This window comes from Myxine glutinosa, chromosome 10 (genome assembly GCF_964187855.1).
Source record: "Myxine glutinosa chromosome 10, kmMyxGlut1.1, whole genome shotgun sequence".
Classification (NCBI taxonomy): domain Eukaryota; kingdom Metazoa; phylum Chordata; class Myxini; order Myxiniformes; family Myxinidae; genus Myxine; species Myxine glutinosa.
This window is the reverse complement of record NC_136270.1, coordinates 120,643,604-120,661,977: the sequence shown is the minus strand read 5'-3', so window position 1 is coordinate 120,661,977 and position 18,374 is coordinate 120,643,604. Positions and strand designations below refer to the sequence as shown.

Genomic DNA, 18,374 nt, shown 5'->3' with positions numbered 1-18,374 from the left:
CCGGGCACCCTCCCGAATCTTATTGAGCTACCCCCAGGCTACAAGAAACAGCAGAGAAAAAAAACTTTATCCGACAAAACCAGGTTCGACTCCTTAATGCTGCATGTAATTTTTATGCAAGCTTCACGATGAGCCTTCAAAATTGGGGGCGGGGGGGTGGGGGGGAGGCTGTGGAGAGAAACGGAGCAAAAAACAATCCGGGCAATCACATTGATGCTGTTAAACAAGCAGAATAGGTCAGATATGATTTTATGAATGACGAGACCCTGGGAATCTAAAATGTATGGAAAAGGGGATTTTCAAATCCTGTCGAAGGGTTGGGATGACTGTGCAGCATGTCTTTTAGGCTGTGTCTTCATGGTATTCTGAGACAACATGGCAATGTCACAAAGTTAAGACTAGAACACCACTCAGCTAGAGAGCATTCCTCCGCCAGGCTGAACAGTTTATGTTTTGTATCCCACTGATAGGCCGGATCTGGATTTGGGCCTGAACCAAAATCTAATCAGCTTGTTCTTGTTACCTAACTAACTCATCCACCAAGTTTTGTCATAATCCATCCACAACTCTTTGAGATATTGTGCGATAAGAAATCGTTTTCGGCTCCATCACTCAAAAGTGATGAATCGCTTAAAAAAGTTTAGTCGTCAGATCTAAATATTCACCAAAATGTAAACAATTCGTCCTTGTTACACCAAACTTGTCCACCAAGTTTTGTCGGAATCCGTCCGTATCCTTTTGAGATATCCTACTTAGTCAGACAAACAGACAGACAAATGGGTGAAATCATTCCCTCTGTCCACCTTCGGCAGAGTTAATAAAATAAGAACTGAATTATTGAAATCACTAAGATTGAGAGTAACATGAAAAATTGAAGGATTGTAAAGGTTTGATATTTGAAAATCAAAAGACGTTATTAATGGATGTTAGACTCGGACTTGTTCTTTGAAATGGTCTTCCAACCCGAGGAAAGGCCGGTCCACGTTAAATGAATGAAATTTTCATTGGCTGAAGGCGTTAAGGCTCCATTTGTGCACAATGTCATTATGACGTGTACCTCTGGAAGCGCAAGCAATGTCACAAATGTTATTACCCTTGCCAGAGCCAGAGAAGAGGGTATAGAATTTGGGTCTGTTTCTCTGTCTGCACAGAATGTATGTCAATTAATTACGTACTATTGAAATGATAGTCTTTATATGATGGAGCAAGTGTATTTGTCCAGCTACTAATGAATGCCACCTTTTATGATGTAATGAATACAGGGTGTTTCAGAAAAAGTGGACTATTTGAATGTTTTATTGTTGAAGAATTACAAAAGATAGCAAGTTCAGTGATGCATTGATGGAAAGCATACACCATGCCGTTTTCAAATCACTCATTATACTGCTTGTAATGGACATTTTTAATATGTGCTACACCTCTGTTCAAACAGGCTTTTATCCTGACTCCACAATTAGTCTGCAAGTTGCTGGAATGGTAGCCTGACGGTTGTCCTCCACTTTCTGCTTCAGCATAGCCAGGGTTCGAGGTTTCTTGGTGCAAACTTAACCTTTGGCAGCTCCACTCCCACCCCCCACCCTCCCAACACCCCCCAAAAAATCCAATAGATTCAAATCCCGGATGTGGGGCGCTCACTCATGCACTGTGCCCAGGCTAATGACATGATTTCCAAACAGCTGGTGGAACAAGTCAATGGTTTCACCTGCAGTGTGCGGTGGGGCACCGTCCTGCATGAACCAGGCAAGTCTGAGTTGGTTTGGAGACAGTAGTTGAGTGAGATCAGCGTGGAATCTGTGTAGGACCTGTCGGTACAGTTCGCCATTGACTTTTCACCGTCTTATCATTGGCGTCCTCGAACCACACGGTCCCAGCGTACCCCATCTGTCATTCAATGCACATAAGCAAGTGGACTTGGGGCCATTGAGAAACATCTCAGATACCTCCTCAGGAGGCTCAGCACCCCAGAAGTTGTTGTTGTTGTGATTGTTGATAGCCACATTCAAATGGAAGTTTACTTCATCACTGAACCACAAGGATTTGATCAAACTAGGGCATGCCCGTACTATATCTATATCTAAAATTATATCCCCCCCTCTATTTACATGAAATGGTTTGGTTCATGAAATGTTTTGGTTCATTCGCAACGCCAAAGCGAACGGCGAACGCTTTACATGAAATGGTTTGGTTCATGAAATGTTTTGGTCCATTCGCAACGCCAAAGCGAACGGCGAACGGCTTGCGAGTACAGTGACAATCCCCCCGGGGTTTTAATTAGTTTTAAAACATCGTTTAACGCCAACATAGCGCCAACATAGTTTGCCGACGGGAAATAAATGAATACGCTCTCAAATGTGCCATCTGAGGCAGAGTGTGTTCGCCACGTTCGGCACACGCGATAGCTCGCTGCTCTCTGATTGGTTGAATCGTTTTTTGGACATAGCTCGGTAAGTAATTGTCCGATTAATATGAAACCTTGAAAAGGCACATCCTCGGGTCCCCAGCAATATACCTGGCAAGTTTAAAGTATATCGGACCCGTGGTTGTCGAGAAACAGCGGTCACAGACAAACAAACGTACAAACAAACAAACGTACAAACAAACAAACACACAGAGATTACTGGAATTATAGATAGATTTGGTACCTTTCCATTCGGTCACTGAACCAATCACACATTGTTACTCCTCTTGCCATGTCGTTCAGAGTTAGTTAATGCCTTGCAGATATGATGTAGGGGTAGAGCTTGAGTTCAGAAGTGAGAATGCGCCACACAGATGAGGCCGAGTTCTCGGGAACGCCGATGGTGGGATTTCTTAGGACTTTCGACAGCAGAATCTCTCACAAGATCAATGTTCCTTTGGTCCTTAGTAACACTTGGTGGGGCAGCCACTGTTACCTTTATTTTGATTTTTCATGCTTCCAGGTGCTTGGAAGTGCTCCACAAACTGCTGAATGCTCCCATTGGAAGATCCATTACGGGTGTGAACATTGTAATACTGACAGTATAGTCGGCGTACCTACACCTACACGTAGGATTTTGTCTTAAACCACAAAGTCACGATTTTCACTTTTTGTTCCACTGTGAACACCATAGTTAATGTAGGGTCATCCAGATTACTTGTTAGAAATAGTACACCACCACCACCACCACCACCACCATAACCTGCAAGAGGGAAGGGTATAGCATTAGAAACGACAGAATATCAAGCTGCTCAAGTAGTCCACTTTTTGAAACTCTCTGTAAATAGCGTTTACCTTTGCTGTTTGTGTTCCTGTAGAGCATAATAAAATTAATTGAGACGGGTGGGGAGAGGAAGACTACCTCCAATTTTCGCCTGTACACGTGCCACAGTGCAAGTGGTTTACTGACCCTGCTGCAGACAGGAAGGATTATTAGCCGCAGCATAAATATATCTATTTGCCCCACCTCCCCCACTGGCCTCCTGAGAGTGGACACGCTCTTGGTGTCCTGTTATGTTTTGTGAATTTTTATTTGCCTCACTTTAAGTTGAAAAACGACACATCATGTCTCAGAATCAAAGTTGACTCCTTTCAACATGAGAAATTTTGTTTGTGCAATTTGATGCAAATATTGGGATTAGATCTTGGTAAACGCATGTACAATTTGTAAAGTTTCAAAAATATACCTTGGGAGCCGGGGTTGTGGATTGCCAATTTACTGGCTGACTGGCACAGATTCTTCATTTCCAAATTCGCTCTCAGGTGCGAAGATCCACAAGTAAATGTGAAACCTCTAACCATATGCATTGATTTTTCAGGTGGAAGTTTATATATAAATGTCCTAACCCCCCCCCCCCCCCCCCCCCCATTGAAAATTTTGATAAGTAAGTATCTTTGCCACGTTTGTGTTTAATGCTCTTGTAATTGCAGTCGCGGCCTCGGTGACGTGCATGATCTCTTCACGCACTTGCGTCACCAACGCTTGTGTGTTATCATAAGGGCAGTAAGCACTTGCCATCGGCCGCTTGGTCCATCATGACTGCTATTTCAACATATCTGCACTCTCACCTGTAAAATGTGCTAATTAAACAGCTAACCCTGAAGCAGGGATGCATTTCACAACCAATTGTGGACTCGCAATTTACCAAAGTTGCTGTGGTGCTTTATGTCGCTTTATTTATTTATTTATTTATTTATTTACATATGAGGATTTCAAATGAAAATTTGAGAGAATGGTCACATCGAGTAATTATCATTTAATACTTTGATTTTTGTTTAACTTTTAATGGGCACAAGCGATGCAGATCGAATGGCTTTATTTATTTACCTCTTACCTGATTTCCACCATGCTCTGAGATGCAGCACCACATGCCGCACTCCTCCCACATCAACGACAGCTCTATGGCCTCCTGGACCGTACCATCAGCGGCAAACTAATTCAGGCAGACCACTTGCCAAGCTGGCCTCCAAAGCCAAGTGCGAACTGAGCATTCATCCCTGTGTCAAGTTAATTTGTTGGAATACTGGGCTTCTCCTCCCTCTCCCTCCCCTTCACCTGTGGAGGTTTCTTGTTCTTTGTCTTATTCTACTGCTGTCTTTGGTGCTTCAAGGTGCCTGCTCATTACCGTCTTTTCTCATCTTCCATCCCCGCTCACGATATTCCGATCCATTTTAGCCATCGCACCATCCCCCAGCTGACTTTCATGCCCACCTGGAAGCTTCTTCTTCGTGTTTTTTTCTTTTTCTCAGTGCATCCCACAGATGCCTCCTCTCTAATACCCCCGCTGTGCCGTTGAATCTCGCCTTGCCATCCTGCTCTTCAGTATCCAGAATCGAGTTCTTCGGGAAAATGAGAATGTTATGAAAATGTACATCAATTTGCATTTGTCATTTGCCATTTGCCTTTAACCACGTTGCGTTGTCATCATAACAGCCTTGTTGTGTCGGCATCATAGTAGGGAGATTTACTGTGCACTTTGAACGATTGTGATGAATCCTTCCCACTGGGAAGAAGTAAAATGATTTATTTCTGTGTCGGTTTTAGTGGAGTTTACATTCCCATTCCCCCAAGGTGGCATAATCCAAAATGTTATTGCCACGACGTGGACTTTCCTTGCCTCCCTTGGATTGGGTGGCCTCATGCTGCGGAATCGACTGCTTCGCTCTCATTGATGTTAAGCCAGCTGTGCCACTTGCAATTTACGTGTACGCAACAAACCCCATGGTACATCCCAATCACAAGACGAGGCCTTTGGGTTGGTATCATGGCAACGTAGATGCCACAATAGATTGAATGGGACATTTAGGTGGAATTAAATCCCATTATTTTTGTAAGTATACAATTGATTGTGGATGCGAGCAGATGTGATTGGCCAAATAGCTTTGTATGAGTCCTAACCCCCTTGATGCTTCCTTGTGTATTCTCGAAGCAGGTGCAAAACTATCGAAACATTATTCGGGCATTGCATTTCAAAAATTGCACTGCAGTAAATTATAGCACCCAGTCGTAAATGACAAAGTTTGGTGTCTACCCAGAACTGATTGTAAATTAACTTGCCTTCCAAGCTACTCTCTCCACGTATCATTCCTGATTCATTCTCCCACTTGAACGTTTCATCTACCAGTGCAAGTGATACGCGAGGGTTGTTAAATACATTTATTTTTGCTGTCCAATTTATCCCTTTTTTTTTTTTGATGCTTTCGCTGATGAAGTCACAGGAGGCATTGTTTTTGTGTTGTCCGTCTGTCCGTGTGCCCATGCTTGCGTCTAGCCGTCCGTCTGTGCTTCCGTGATAGGTTTTTGTTACCACGATAACTTGAGAACGGCTGAAGGGAACCAAGTCAGACTTGGTGCAGGTATGTACAATGAGGCAAAGATGAACTGATTCGATTTTGCGGTCACGTGGTCAAAGGTCAGAGGTCATGTTAGGCAAAACTGTTAACACGACAACTTGTGACCCAGTGATGTGAATTTGACCAAAGTTGGTACAAGTATGTATTATGATGCGAAGATGAACTAATTTGATTTTGCGGTCAAGAGGTCAAAGGTCAGAGTCTGTAATAGGTTTATAACTTGAGAATGGCTGAAGGTATCTCAGTCAAACTTGGTATAGGTATGTATAATGATGTAAAGATGAACTGATTCGATTTTGCAGTTACGAGGTAAAAGTTCAGAGGTCATATTAGTCAAAACTCCTGTTAACACGATAACTAACAAGTTAAAGTGTTAACACTTTAACACGATAACTTGTTAAAGTGGACATCTCTCTGACCATTCTCAGGGAGCCTGCTCAGTGTCGACGAGTCTGGCATTTCACTCAGGCCAACTGGCACGGTCTTCAAGCAGCCATCAATCACCTGGACTGGTCTCCCATCTCTACCACCTCTGACATCAACTCATCCTGGGAATTCTTCCAAAGTAAACTGCTCTCTCATGCACAGATTTATCCCATCTCGTCTTCAGTTGTCATACCCTTCCTCCCGTCCATGGTACACGGAATCTTGTGGTGAGGCTGTTGCCCAGAAACAACTTGCCTTCGCCTCCTGGAAAGCAAATCCAACGGAAGGAAATCTCATTTCCTTTCACAAAGCCCAAAACAAGTGTGTCCACCCTCAGGAGAACCAGGAAACAATATCTCTCCGTTCTCAAGACCGAACTCTCTTATCTGTCTCCCTCTTCCAAATCCTGGTGGCATCTGGTCAAATCTGTTTCTGGTGTTTGTTCCCCCTCCATCCCCTCCGTTACCTCAAACGGCTACACAGCTGACTCCGCACGTGAAAAAGCTGAATGCCTCAACTCTGTGTTTGCCTCTAAATCTTGTGTCCCAAACCCATCCCTCCATGTACCCACCGTACCCAGTCGTACCCAGCTGCTCCTGGACTCCGTGTCCTTTCCTCCTGACAAGGTGGAAAAGTTTCTGTCAACGCTCGACTCTGATTCTGCAACTGAACCTGACAGCATCAGCCCACGGGTCCTAAAATCCTGTTCTTCTGCTCTTTCACTCCCTCTCTGTTCTCTTCACCCTCTCTTTTGCTCAAGGTCAACTGCCATCTGCTTGGAAATCAGCCAACATCACCGCTTTACACAAAAAAGGTGCAAAAACAGATCCTAGCAACTACAGACCAATCAGCCTTCTCCCAATTATCAGCAAAGTCATGGAATCCATCATTGCTTCGGATATGAAATCTTTCCTCTTCTCCAATGGCTTGATCTCTGATCATCAATTTGGTTTCAGACAAGGTCGCTCTACTCTGGACATGCTGCTTCTGCTGTCTCAACAATGGATGGAGGTCCTCAATGCCAAACAGGAAATTAGAGCTGTCTCCCTCGACATATCACGTGCCTTCGATACGGGCTGGCACCGCGCTCTGCTCACCAAACTCTCCTCCTTTGGTATCCATGGAAATCTCCACGCATGGCTGGCGGACCTCCTCTCTAGTCGTAGTCAACGTGTGGCCCTGAATGGGTTTCTCTCATCTCCTCTTCCTGTTCAGGCTCGAGTTCCCCAAGGCAGAGTTCTGGGCCCTGTGCTTTTTCTGGTCTTCATCAATGATCTCTCTGACTCTCTTGAAAATCCTCTCTATCTCTTTGCTGATGACTCCACTCTCTGCCGCTCCATTCCTCATCCCTCAGATCGGCAGTCTGCAGCCTCCTCACTCTCTGCAGACCTGGACAAAATCACAGACTGGGCAAACAAGTGGAACATGTCTATCAACCCTGACAAATCTCACACTCTTACGATGCCTCTCCGAAAAGACCGACTGGACAACCCTCCCATCTACTTTCTGAATAATCCTCTCCAAGAAGTTCTGTCACTCGAGCTTTTGGGTCTCACTATCTGCCATGATCTTTCCTGGCAAAACCACATTTCCAAGCTGGCCTCCAAAGCCAGTCGCCGACTGGGCATCCTCCGTCGTGCGAAGTCCTTCCTTGGCACACCTGAGCTCCTCACCACATACAAGGCTTTCATCCGCAGCTCAATGGAGTACTGCTATCCCCTCTGGGCTGGTGCTCCTGCCTCACACCTAGCTCGTCTTCACGCTGTTGAAACCAAAGCGTTCAGAATCATTGGAATGTCCCGCGATGACGCTATCTCCGAGGTCCTTTCACTTGCTCACCGCAGGCAGGTTGGTGGTCTTTCCGTCTTCTACTGACTCCTCTCCGGCCTTGCTCCCCCAGCTCTCTCTGGGCTCTGCCCCCCAAATATTCCTACAGGTCGCACAAGATCTGCCTGCAACCCTCTTATGGTTAAACTGCCAAAATCAAGACTCTCTGCTCACCTTCACTCCTTCATTCCTCTTTTCTCCCGCCTCTGGAACAAACTCCCTCACTCTCTTCAATCCCACTCCTCCCTCCAGGTCTTTAAAACGGCTGTTCACCACCATCTCTTGTCTTCCCCAATCCAAAACCTTGATCTTTTCTACCCCCGCTAATTTCACCCCAAATCCACTTTTTTGAGGTGCTGACTTCTTTCCTGGAAGTCCTTGGTGTCCATGCGTTTTATACCTATCCTGCCTCCCCCCAGGCCCTCTCCCTCCCACACATCTCCCGATGTCCCTGCTCTCAAATGTTGTGTTTGTGTGCTTCCTCCCCTTCTCTCCCCATCTTGTCGACCGCTCCCCTTTTTATATACTTTGTTTGCTTGTTTGCTTGTTTGATTTGTTTGTTTGTTTGATAAATGTTAGCTCTTTCACGAGCCTCGACTCTATACAAAAAAAAAAAAAAAAAAATTTGACCAAACTTTGTAAATGTATATATTATGATGAAAAAATGAACTGATTAGATTTTGGCATCAAAGGTCAGAGGTCATGTCTGATAGAAATGTGATACATGAGTACAGCTGAAGGGATTCAAATCAAACTTGGTACACGTTTGTACAATGATGTAATAATGTGGACGGAGGAATACCGGTTGACGTCTCGATGTCCAAGAGTGTCGTTCTAGTTTTCCTATTCCATCATGTCTGTTTTATTTTACCATTTTCTAAATTTGTACTTTCACTTCTTCCTTTCTCTGTCTTTGCCTGTAAATATGTTATACCCCACGCACGTGAAGCGAAAAGCGGGGTGAAGCAATTGGTTAACTTCTGGTCTGTCTGTCTATTTAGAAACGTCGTTTTATGATCGAGGAGCAGCTTTATTTCAATTGAATGTTATATTTTGAATACAAATCAGAAAAGGAACATGCAGTTGAGCAGTACTTTGGCTCTGAATTTGTCCCAATCACCAGTATTGAGTTGGAACCAGAGATAGAACTGGGTTTGGATCCTCTACATAGGCCCACAAACTGTTAAATATCAATTTTGGAGTTTGGGTGGCATTCATGTTTGCTCCATTAAGGTAAGATTAGAAACTTCTCTAAATCTATTGAGTACCTCATACTGCCACATGCAGTTGTAGCAAAGAATATTGGCACCCTTGCTATTTTTATAACAATGCACCATTTCTTTCAGAAAATTGTTGAAATTAAAACATATATTGGTATCCACATATGTATTTCTTTGGTTTGCAGTGGACCAAAGCAAAAAAGCTGAAAAAATTACAAAATCTTAGCATATTCCACACAGAAATCCAAAAATGGCCCGGACAATATTATTGGCACATTTTAGAAGTTGTTAGAAATAATTAGATTTCAAGCAGGTGATTCCCCTTTACTTTGGAATCGAACTCACCAGTGGTTTTTATATTGCAGTGGTGAGTTGCAGGTGCCTGCAATATAAAAATCACTCATTCAACCAGTTTGAATGGAGAAAAGGAGTCATTCTGCTGTTTTGTGTTACTGTGTGTATTGCAATGAGCATGGAGAAAACAAAGAAAACCAGATAATTGTCTGAGGAGGTCAGACGCAAGATTGTAGCTAAGCATGGACAATCTCAAGGCTACAAGTCCATCTCCAGAGACTTTGATGTTCCTGTATCTACCGTACGCAAAGTTATCAGGAAGTTCAAGGCCCATGGCACTGTAGCCAACCTCCCTGGATGTGGCCTCAAGAGAAAACATGATGGAAAATTGTAGCGAAGGATTGTTTGAATGGTGGATAAAGCACCTCGATCAACTGCCAAACACATTCAAGCTGACCTTCAGACACAAGGTACGATAGTTTCAACTCGCGTCATCCGTCACCAACTCGATGAAAGGGGGTTCCATGGTAGAAGAACCAGGAGGACCCCACTGCTGAGAGAGAGGCATAATAAAGCCCAACTGGAGTTTCCCAAAACACACCTGAACAAGCCAAAATCCTCTGGGAGAATGTCCTGTGGACAGATGAGACCAAATTATAGCTTTTTGGTAAAGCACATCATCTCTACGTTTACAGAAAACAAAATGAAGCCTTAAAATAAAAGAACACCTTCCCTACAGTCAAGCATGGAGGAGGTTCAGTGATGTTTTGGGGCTGCTGTGCTGCCTCTGGCACTGGATGCCTTGAATGTCTGCATAACATCATGAAATCTGGAGATTACCAAGGCATTTTGGAGCGCAATGTTCAACCCAGTGTCAGAAAGCTGGGTCTCCATCGAAGGTCATGGGTCTTGTAGGAGGACAATGACCCCAAATATACATCAAAAAGCACCCAGGAATGGTTCAAGACAAAACGCTTGACTGTTCTGAAGTCGCCAGCAAGGAGTCCAGATCTAAATCCCATTGAACACCCGTGGGGAAGATCTGAAAACAGCAGTTGGGAGAAGGCACCCTTCAAATCTGGGAGAACTGGAGCTGTTTGCACAAGAAGAGTGGGACAACCTGCCAGTCGAGAGGTGTAGGAAGCTCATTCATGGCTATAGGAAGCACTTGACTGCAGTTATTTTGTCCATAGGCAGTGCTACCAAATATTTATTCGAGGGTGTCAATAATTTTGTCAATGCTATTTCTTTTTATTTTCTGATTTAAAAGGATATATTAAGTTCTGAATCAAAAACAAAGGTCCTGTAATATTAACAGTGAAATAAAGAATTGTGGAGACCAAATACTTTTGTCAATTTCACCTTGTTTTTTTGAGAAAATGTATTTTGTGAGTTATTTGAAAAAGTGCAAGGGTGCCAATATTTTTGGCCATGCCTGTATATGGCTTCTTGACATCTCTCCAAACTCACCAGCCTTCCTGTCGTCAAAAACAGATTTGCAGCTGTCCACATCATGCTTTTGAGTTACTCTTTCCTGCTGCTCTTGATTTCCCAAAGTGAAGTTTTGATTTGTAGATGTGAACGCTAATTTGACCCCAAATCCACTTTTTTGAAATACCGACTTCTTTCCTGGAAGTCCTTGGTGTCCTTGTGTTTATACTTCTCCCCCCCTTCCCACGCCTTCTCCCCCCAAGCCCTCTTCCTCCCACACATCTCCCGATGTCCCTGCTCTCAAATGTTTTGTTTGTGTGCTTCCCCTTCTCTCTATCTTGTCTACCGCTCCCCTTTTTATATACTTTGTCTGTTTGATTTGCTTGTGTGATAAATGTTAGCTTTCACGAGCCTCGATTCTGTATACAAATTTTTTTTTTTAAATCATGTGCTTACCTTCCAAATCAAACTTGCATTATAATATTATCTTGCTTTCCTGTTTCGTCAAGCATCCTTAAAAAAAAAAATCATTTCTGTGCCTCTTTGTCAACCATAAAACTGTGCCCTGCCTGCAAAATGCAATCTGGAGCTAATTTTCCTCTTTTTATTATTTATTTTATTTTTGCTCAAAGATTCCATGGAGATTGAGGACGTGTTGTTGCTCACTGATGTCACGTGGATAGACCACACCACACAATGTTCTCATGCGATCGGGTGGGGATGAGAAGGGGGGTTATTTGGTATTACTGATTTATGGCATTTGGTCTTGTCCACCCTCGAGCTGTTGGATTTTAGACGATTGAATCTCATCGAACTTGACAAACCTCCATAAATTGTTCCCTTTTTTGTTTTCTGTACTCTAAGTTCTCCATTTTGAGAAATGCTTTTTTTTTCTGTCCTTGCTGATGTTATGACAGTGTAAACTGGTTCTGTTTATGGGAGAGTTATTGATGAAAAGTTTCTTGTTTTCTTGAAAAATTTAAGGGGGGGGGGGGGGTTCGTATCCTTTTAGGGGGAGAAGTTCTTCATGAAAGGTTCCTTGTAACGTTGAGTCGTTTAAGGGAGAGTTCTTTATGAAAACTTTCTCATAAATCTTGAATTTTTTGGAGGGGTGTTCCTTATCTCTTTAGGGGGAAGATTCTTATGAATCACCCATCAGCAAGATCACCCATCACCCATCACCATCACCCATCCCTTATAATCTCAATTTTTTTTAGCCCCTAGGCCCTAGGGAGTTCCTTATGAAAAGTTCCTTGTAATCTAATCCTGGCGTTGGCTTAGCGGTTAGGGTCCCGGCTTGGGATCCTAGGATCCTGGGTTCGAATCCCGGTCGATCGCTGAATTAATGCCAGGGGGGTTGACTCAGCCTGTCATCCTTCCGAGGTCGGCAAATTGAGTACCAGCTTGCTCGGATGAATGATCACGGTGTGTACCCCGATTTAGAATAGGTACACCGTATCCCTGCGCATCAAAAGAGCATGACCAAGGGTTGGCGTCAGGAAGGGCATCCGGCCATAAAAACATTGCCTCAAACAGGGAACCATGATTGTCATGGGGCCCGAAAGGCTAACCCCCGCTCTAGCAGGGAAAATGGCCTTAAAACGATCATTCATTCATTTCATTCAATCTAATCTTGAATTGTTTGTCACTGGCACATCTTTCAAACTGGATCTCAAACATTGACTTTTCTGTGGAATCATCTTGAGATTCCAATGTACACCAGACCAGAGAAGTGCTTCTCCTATGCCCCACCTTTTCCCCCATTTGCATTGTCTGACATTGTGCTCAACTGCCACATTTCACATTTGTGGAGCAAATCCAGTGTCTCTCAATAAAATGTATTCAGACTTTAATATTTACAAAAAAAATTATTAAATATCTGAGAGAGTTGTGATGTTGAGTGTTGCTCATACCTAAGAGAGATGGTGTTAGTGTGTGATGGGATGATTACACGTCATCAGTCAGCTGTTACCCATGAGGCAGTGCAGAATGACAAGATAGTTTCGTTTTCGACGTATAACATATGTAGACATCTTATTGAGACGCCTTGGTTATTGCCCGTGTTACAGCCGCAGTTGCGATTGGACGAGTCAAAACTTGAGGCGGTACGGGAAGGGAACGTGGAGCTCGTGAGGGAAATTGTTGAGGACATTTCTCCCATCTCACAGAAGGACAACAGTGCAGCAGAACTCATCAGCATTTTGCAAGAACCCCATTTCCAGGTATGTTATGTCCCATATATCTGCAGTTTAGTTTGTTTATTGAACCTGTCCTATGCCTCTAAATCTGTGCACTCCTGCTTGATAATATTTAAAATATGGCAATAATGGAGTAAAATTCATTGCAGGATTGCAATGAGCCTTACTTCTTATTTGATCAGCTGTTCACAAGCCTTCCCATTCATGTTTATGATGGTTGAACTTCGTCTTATCAGCTTTTGCAAAATACTGTGGATATCAACTGACTGAGTAACAATATTAAGCTTCTGCCAGAGAAAAATGAACTCTTGAAGGTAAAAAAGATCCCCGAGAGTAAAACATTGTACGTTACCTTCTGCTTCCGCGTGTCTTAAGACAACCTGCACAGTGGAACTGGTATCTCAAATGATGTGGGAATCGTCCACCACATGAAAATAGGTTGCCATCTTGTTTTGAGCCAAACCTGTGGATAAGGGCGATACACATGCACAAAAGCCAGAAAGTACGTTCTTGTGATTCTCTCAGATTAGACTGAATTATTATAACTAGAAGCACCTGTTCCCTACGGGGTTATGCTATTATCCTTATTCAAACGTGTAATTAAAAACACCCCACTTGCACTGGAAAACGTGGGGACAGGAATACTGTACTGTAAAGGGTGGGACTTGTAATACCCTCTCCCACCAGAAGGTGGCGCTACACTATACACATTTACATAAAGAATTTGCGTCACGTCCCCCCCTCCTCCCATGCCCCCAAAACACCCCTTTGCACTAACTAGGGTCATGCTGATCCTATGTAGCGTTTATCCCATTTAAGATATTTCAATCTAATATTTCAATTTAATTTAAGCTGATGATCCCATCTCATTTATCAGATTTATGTAGCGTTTATCTAAGAGTTTAGTATGAAAAGGACCAATGATGATCAAAAGTTATAATCTACCTGGCTAGGCAGACAAAAACTCTGCAGATTAAATGTGTATGCACGTTTTCATGCAAGCACACACACACACACACACACACACACACACACACACACTTGCATATGCACACGTAAAGGTGGATACTTTGAGACCTGAGAGGGCTCCATTCCAGTTTCTTGAAACCCACATATGGAGACAACAACCAATGGCACACACACACACACACACACACACACACACACACACACACACACACACACCGAACATGTCGCGGTGTCGTTCCGAAGGTAAATATTCATTTAAGTGTTTTATTCGCTCCTGATCTTTAGTGCCATTTTAAATGAATCTGTAACGGCTGCTTCAATGTGACTATTTTTTTTTAAAGTAATAAATCTAACCTTTTTCTGCTTCTTTGCGTTCCCGTTCATTGCTTCTTTATTCCGATGCTAATTTTGCCTCTTTATTATTTAGCGTTGGATTTATCATGTTTACAGTAACCTCCTTGTACGTTGCACTCGCCTCGCTCTCTGCACGTTTTGTCCTCATGTGCTTGCTCGTCTGGGTCTCCCCTCCTCCTACCGGGAGGGCAGGTACTGGTATATAATTGCTGTGTTGTTTCATTCTTTATTTCCATTAAAAGGAAAATCGCATGTAATTCAAAGAAAAACACCCATCCATACGAGGCTTGGCACAATAATGCTTTGCCAAAGCCCCTACAGACCTAAGCAGGTAGATGTTTCAGTCTTATATTCACATATAGGTGATGCACCTTGGGGCGTCACAGAAGTCCGTTTGCAATCTAGGTATGGCAGTATGCACTGCTCCGTCATCTGACCTATTTATCCTGATCTGTAAACCTTGTTTATAGGGTAACCTGTCTTTTGTGGTAAGAATACTCGACATTCGGGTTTCTCTGGAGCAATCTTTGCCGGTGGTCAATAAGCTTGAATTGGCCGCTTGTTAATGTGGCCACTCCGCAACACTTGGCATTGACCAATAATTTGTAATATTCGGTTTTGTATATATATATAATTTTTTCAGTTCTGATTTATAAGGCTTCAAGAGGGCAGTTTCAATTTTACCTGGGTCAAAGGTCAACACCTGTCACCACTTCGGAATGATAAATTTATGGCTGAAGGATTTGCGTTCGCTTGTGAATGCATGTTATTTCAGTTTTTTTTGTATTTTTTTTACTACAGTGATCTAAGGCTCATGGAAGAGCTTTTATTGTGTGACAAGGGTATTAGTAAACGATGGACAAATCGTCACAGGAATACATGATTTGAATCTATCACAAGATGTGCTCTGGAGGGAACACCAAACTGTAAAACACATTGCTTGCTATTCTTAGTGCTGGGCTTTTGTGAGTTTTTTTGCTTAACGTTTTTTTTACAATGGATGGACGTGCAGTAGGCCCAGAGGGGTTGTTTTGTTCTTATCTGTGCTCCTAAAGCTCAGACAATATCATGTATGATGCTCTATACAGAGCAAAGGTTCTGCCAAAGCATTTTCTTGGCTAGGGTTACAAAGCTGGATGGGTCACCACACTGACACAGGAAGTTGAAATTTGTTCATGGTTCCAGCAATAGCTCGCCTACTCTTCGCGAAGGACAGTTTCATCTTTAACATCCAACTACTAATGTAGGCAGGCAGGACGCCTGTTTAACATCCATCCGAGGGACGGCACATACATTGACGAATCATCTTGCCTGTGAAACACCGGGATGGAAGTTTCTACCTGGGTCGGGATTCAAACCCAGTCTAGACAGCTCAGAGCCGAATATGCATACCTCCAGGCCATCCTGCAATCCCTGCCTGATGGAGTGAGCCATCGATCTCGATGGATCTCATTGTGGACATTGGCTTATTTTGTGACAGAGTAAACCGATCCTGGACGCGCAAGCTTTACCACACGTCGCACAGATGAACAGTGTGCCTGATGGCACAACCCCATGCTTCCATTGGTGTCGCTTCACTCCGGCTGTTTCAAAGCGATGTTCTTCAAAGACTGCTTCAGAGTTCCTATAGGTTGAGGACCAGAGGTCCTGGGTTGCTGGGTTGGCTATCATTTCCCACTTTTCCATCCCGATATTGCAGGACTTCAGGTTAGACTTGAGAACGTCCAAATATCGCTTGCGTTTATGGCCTTCGGTATTCTGATGTCATCCAGTGGAGCCACGTGTCTGGCCCAACAGAACTGCTTTGCAATGATGAGGTACGCAATGCCCTCAATGTGACAACATCTAAATACACCTGTATTGGGGATCAGGTTATGCCATTTAACGTTGCCAATTTTCCTCGGGCATCGGATATGGAATTGGTTGAGGTGTCTGTGATAGGGAGTAAAGCTTTTGCAACTGGTGGTGACTTCATCATCGATTGTGGCTTTTTGGGCCAGTGTGCTGCCTAGGTTGCAAAACTTGATGACCACTTTCAGTTCCACAGTATTTATGGTGACTACAGGTGGGATCTATGTGCCACTGGGACGTGGCTGAAACCTGACTTCAGCAGTTCTATTGGGGCTGACATAAGCCATGCCTACGGCTGAAGCAGTTATATCCAGTAAATAAATCTACTCCAGTTTTTCTGCCATGAGGTCCAGTATTGTACATTTGGGTTGTGGACACAGCAGGAAGGTTGTTCATTCTTACCTCTGGTTTCACTGATATCGTCAATGGTCTTTGTTCATAGCGTCAAGATATCACAACCCAATTTCGTGTCTCTCACGAAGAAGAGCACTTTGTAAAACGCAACTGTAAAAAGATGTCATTTTAGGAGAGATTTAAAATATATAACCTAATTGATGAGGCTGCGTCGATTGGAAAAAGCGTTGTTGCCACTTCCTCAGAAACTCTGACTGTTCTCTCTTTCTTTACTTTTCTGTCAATGCAGTTCTTTTGTTTTAGGCCTGACCTCTGAGGACGATACAGTCCATGACTGGAGCCTTCAACATAAAAAAGGTGAAGAGCATATCTGAAGAAGGCGCAATAACCAAAAGTCTTTATCCTCGTTCCAGCAATTCTCAAGAGAGTCCCACTGTTAGACCGCAATATTCTTGCAGGTGTATAAGGTGTGATCAGGTGAGAAATACATGTGATGAGGTGCAGGAACCAATTTATGTTTCTCTTTAAAAGTCTTCAGTATTTTAATACGTTGGCACATTGGGTGCCAATTAAATGTCACAAGATTGGAGTGACGTGATCAAACTTACGAGCTTGAACTGCAAGCGTCATTGACATATTCTGAATGATTTGTAAAGTGCTTGCGGAAAGACAAAAGAAAAAAACACAGGTAGAGCCCATTAACAGTGAGTTGCTTTAATCCAAGCGCGACGTCGTGAGAACATGAATCAAAGTTTCAGTATTATCCTGTGATTTGAGCACGAGTGGATTTGGGTGACATTGTGCAAAATGGAAGAAAATATATTTGCAGATTTTATCAACCTGCAGAACAAAGCAGAGAGTTTGATCCATCGTAACACCTTTTTGTTTGGTATACCTGGTCGAGGCCTGCGGAAGAGCCAGAGCAGAATGGAATGGAACAAAATGGAAAGGGGAAGCAATTGCAGGATCAGGGTGAGAATGAGATCAAGGGGAGTAGGAGAATGACACATGGGGGTAAACAAAACACAGGAGGGGACAGCATGAATGAAACAGAAATGGAACAAGTACAGTTACATTCAACAAGTACAGGTCAATCCACACATCGACTTCCGCTTCCGGTCCGGTCTGGAGAGGACGCTGGCGTTACTTGTTCGCCGCTTCTCCGACTGGGCCATTGTACATAGTTTGCTTTTCTGGTGGTCGTGGCGGATTTTTGACCGTTGGGTCTGCCCTCTGCTCGGTCCCGGCTCTGCTCCTGGCTTCGCCTGCCCGGCTCCTCCACTGTTTCCTCAGGCCCGCTCCCGTTGTTTGCGGCGGTGGCTGTTTGCCGCTGTGGTCTTGATTAGCGGCTGCAGTCGTTTGCCGCTGCGTTTGCCGCTTTGCCTCCTCGACCTTGGCCTCGTACTCGTCCCTTCGCTCCTGCCTGGCATGGCTCTGAGGTACTCCGCCGCAAGGCTTCTTCTGCTCAATACCCGCTCCACCCCATCATGCATCTCTGCCATCAAATCAAATGGACTCCTCCGACGACCCAGGTACATTCACCGTGGCTCCGGTCGTAAGTTTGTTTATTTGCAATCAGGTCACTCCATCCCCGTCCTCTGGTCGGCTCAGCGCACTCTCACTCTTCGTCCCAGCGCA

The 18,374-nt window shown here is 43.8% G+C and overlaps 1 protein-coding gene across 3 annotated transcripts in view; it reads left to right on the top strand.

The window, feature by feature from the left end:
- LOC137433816 (protein PALS2) overlaps positions 1–18,374 on the top strand; it is a 144,988-nt gene that overhangs the window by 91,684 nt on the left and 34,930 nt on the right. For all 3 annotated transcript variants that reach the window (XM_068126194.2, XM_078786035.1, XM_068126195.2), the window contains exon 3: positions 13,080–13,232. In XM_068126194.2, the coding sequence (XP_067982295.1) occupies positions 13,080–13,232 (153 nt within the window). The remainder of the gene's footprint in view (positions 1–13,079; positions 13,233–18,374) is intronic.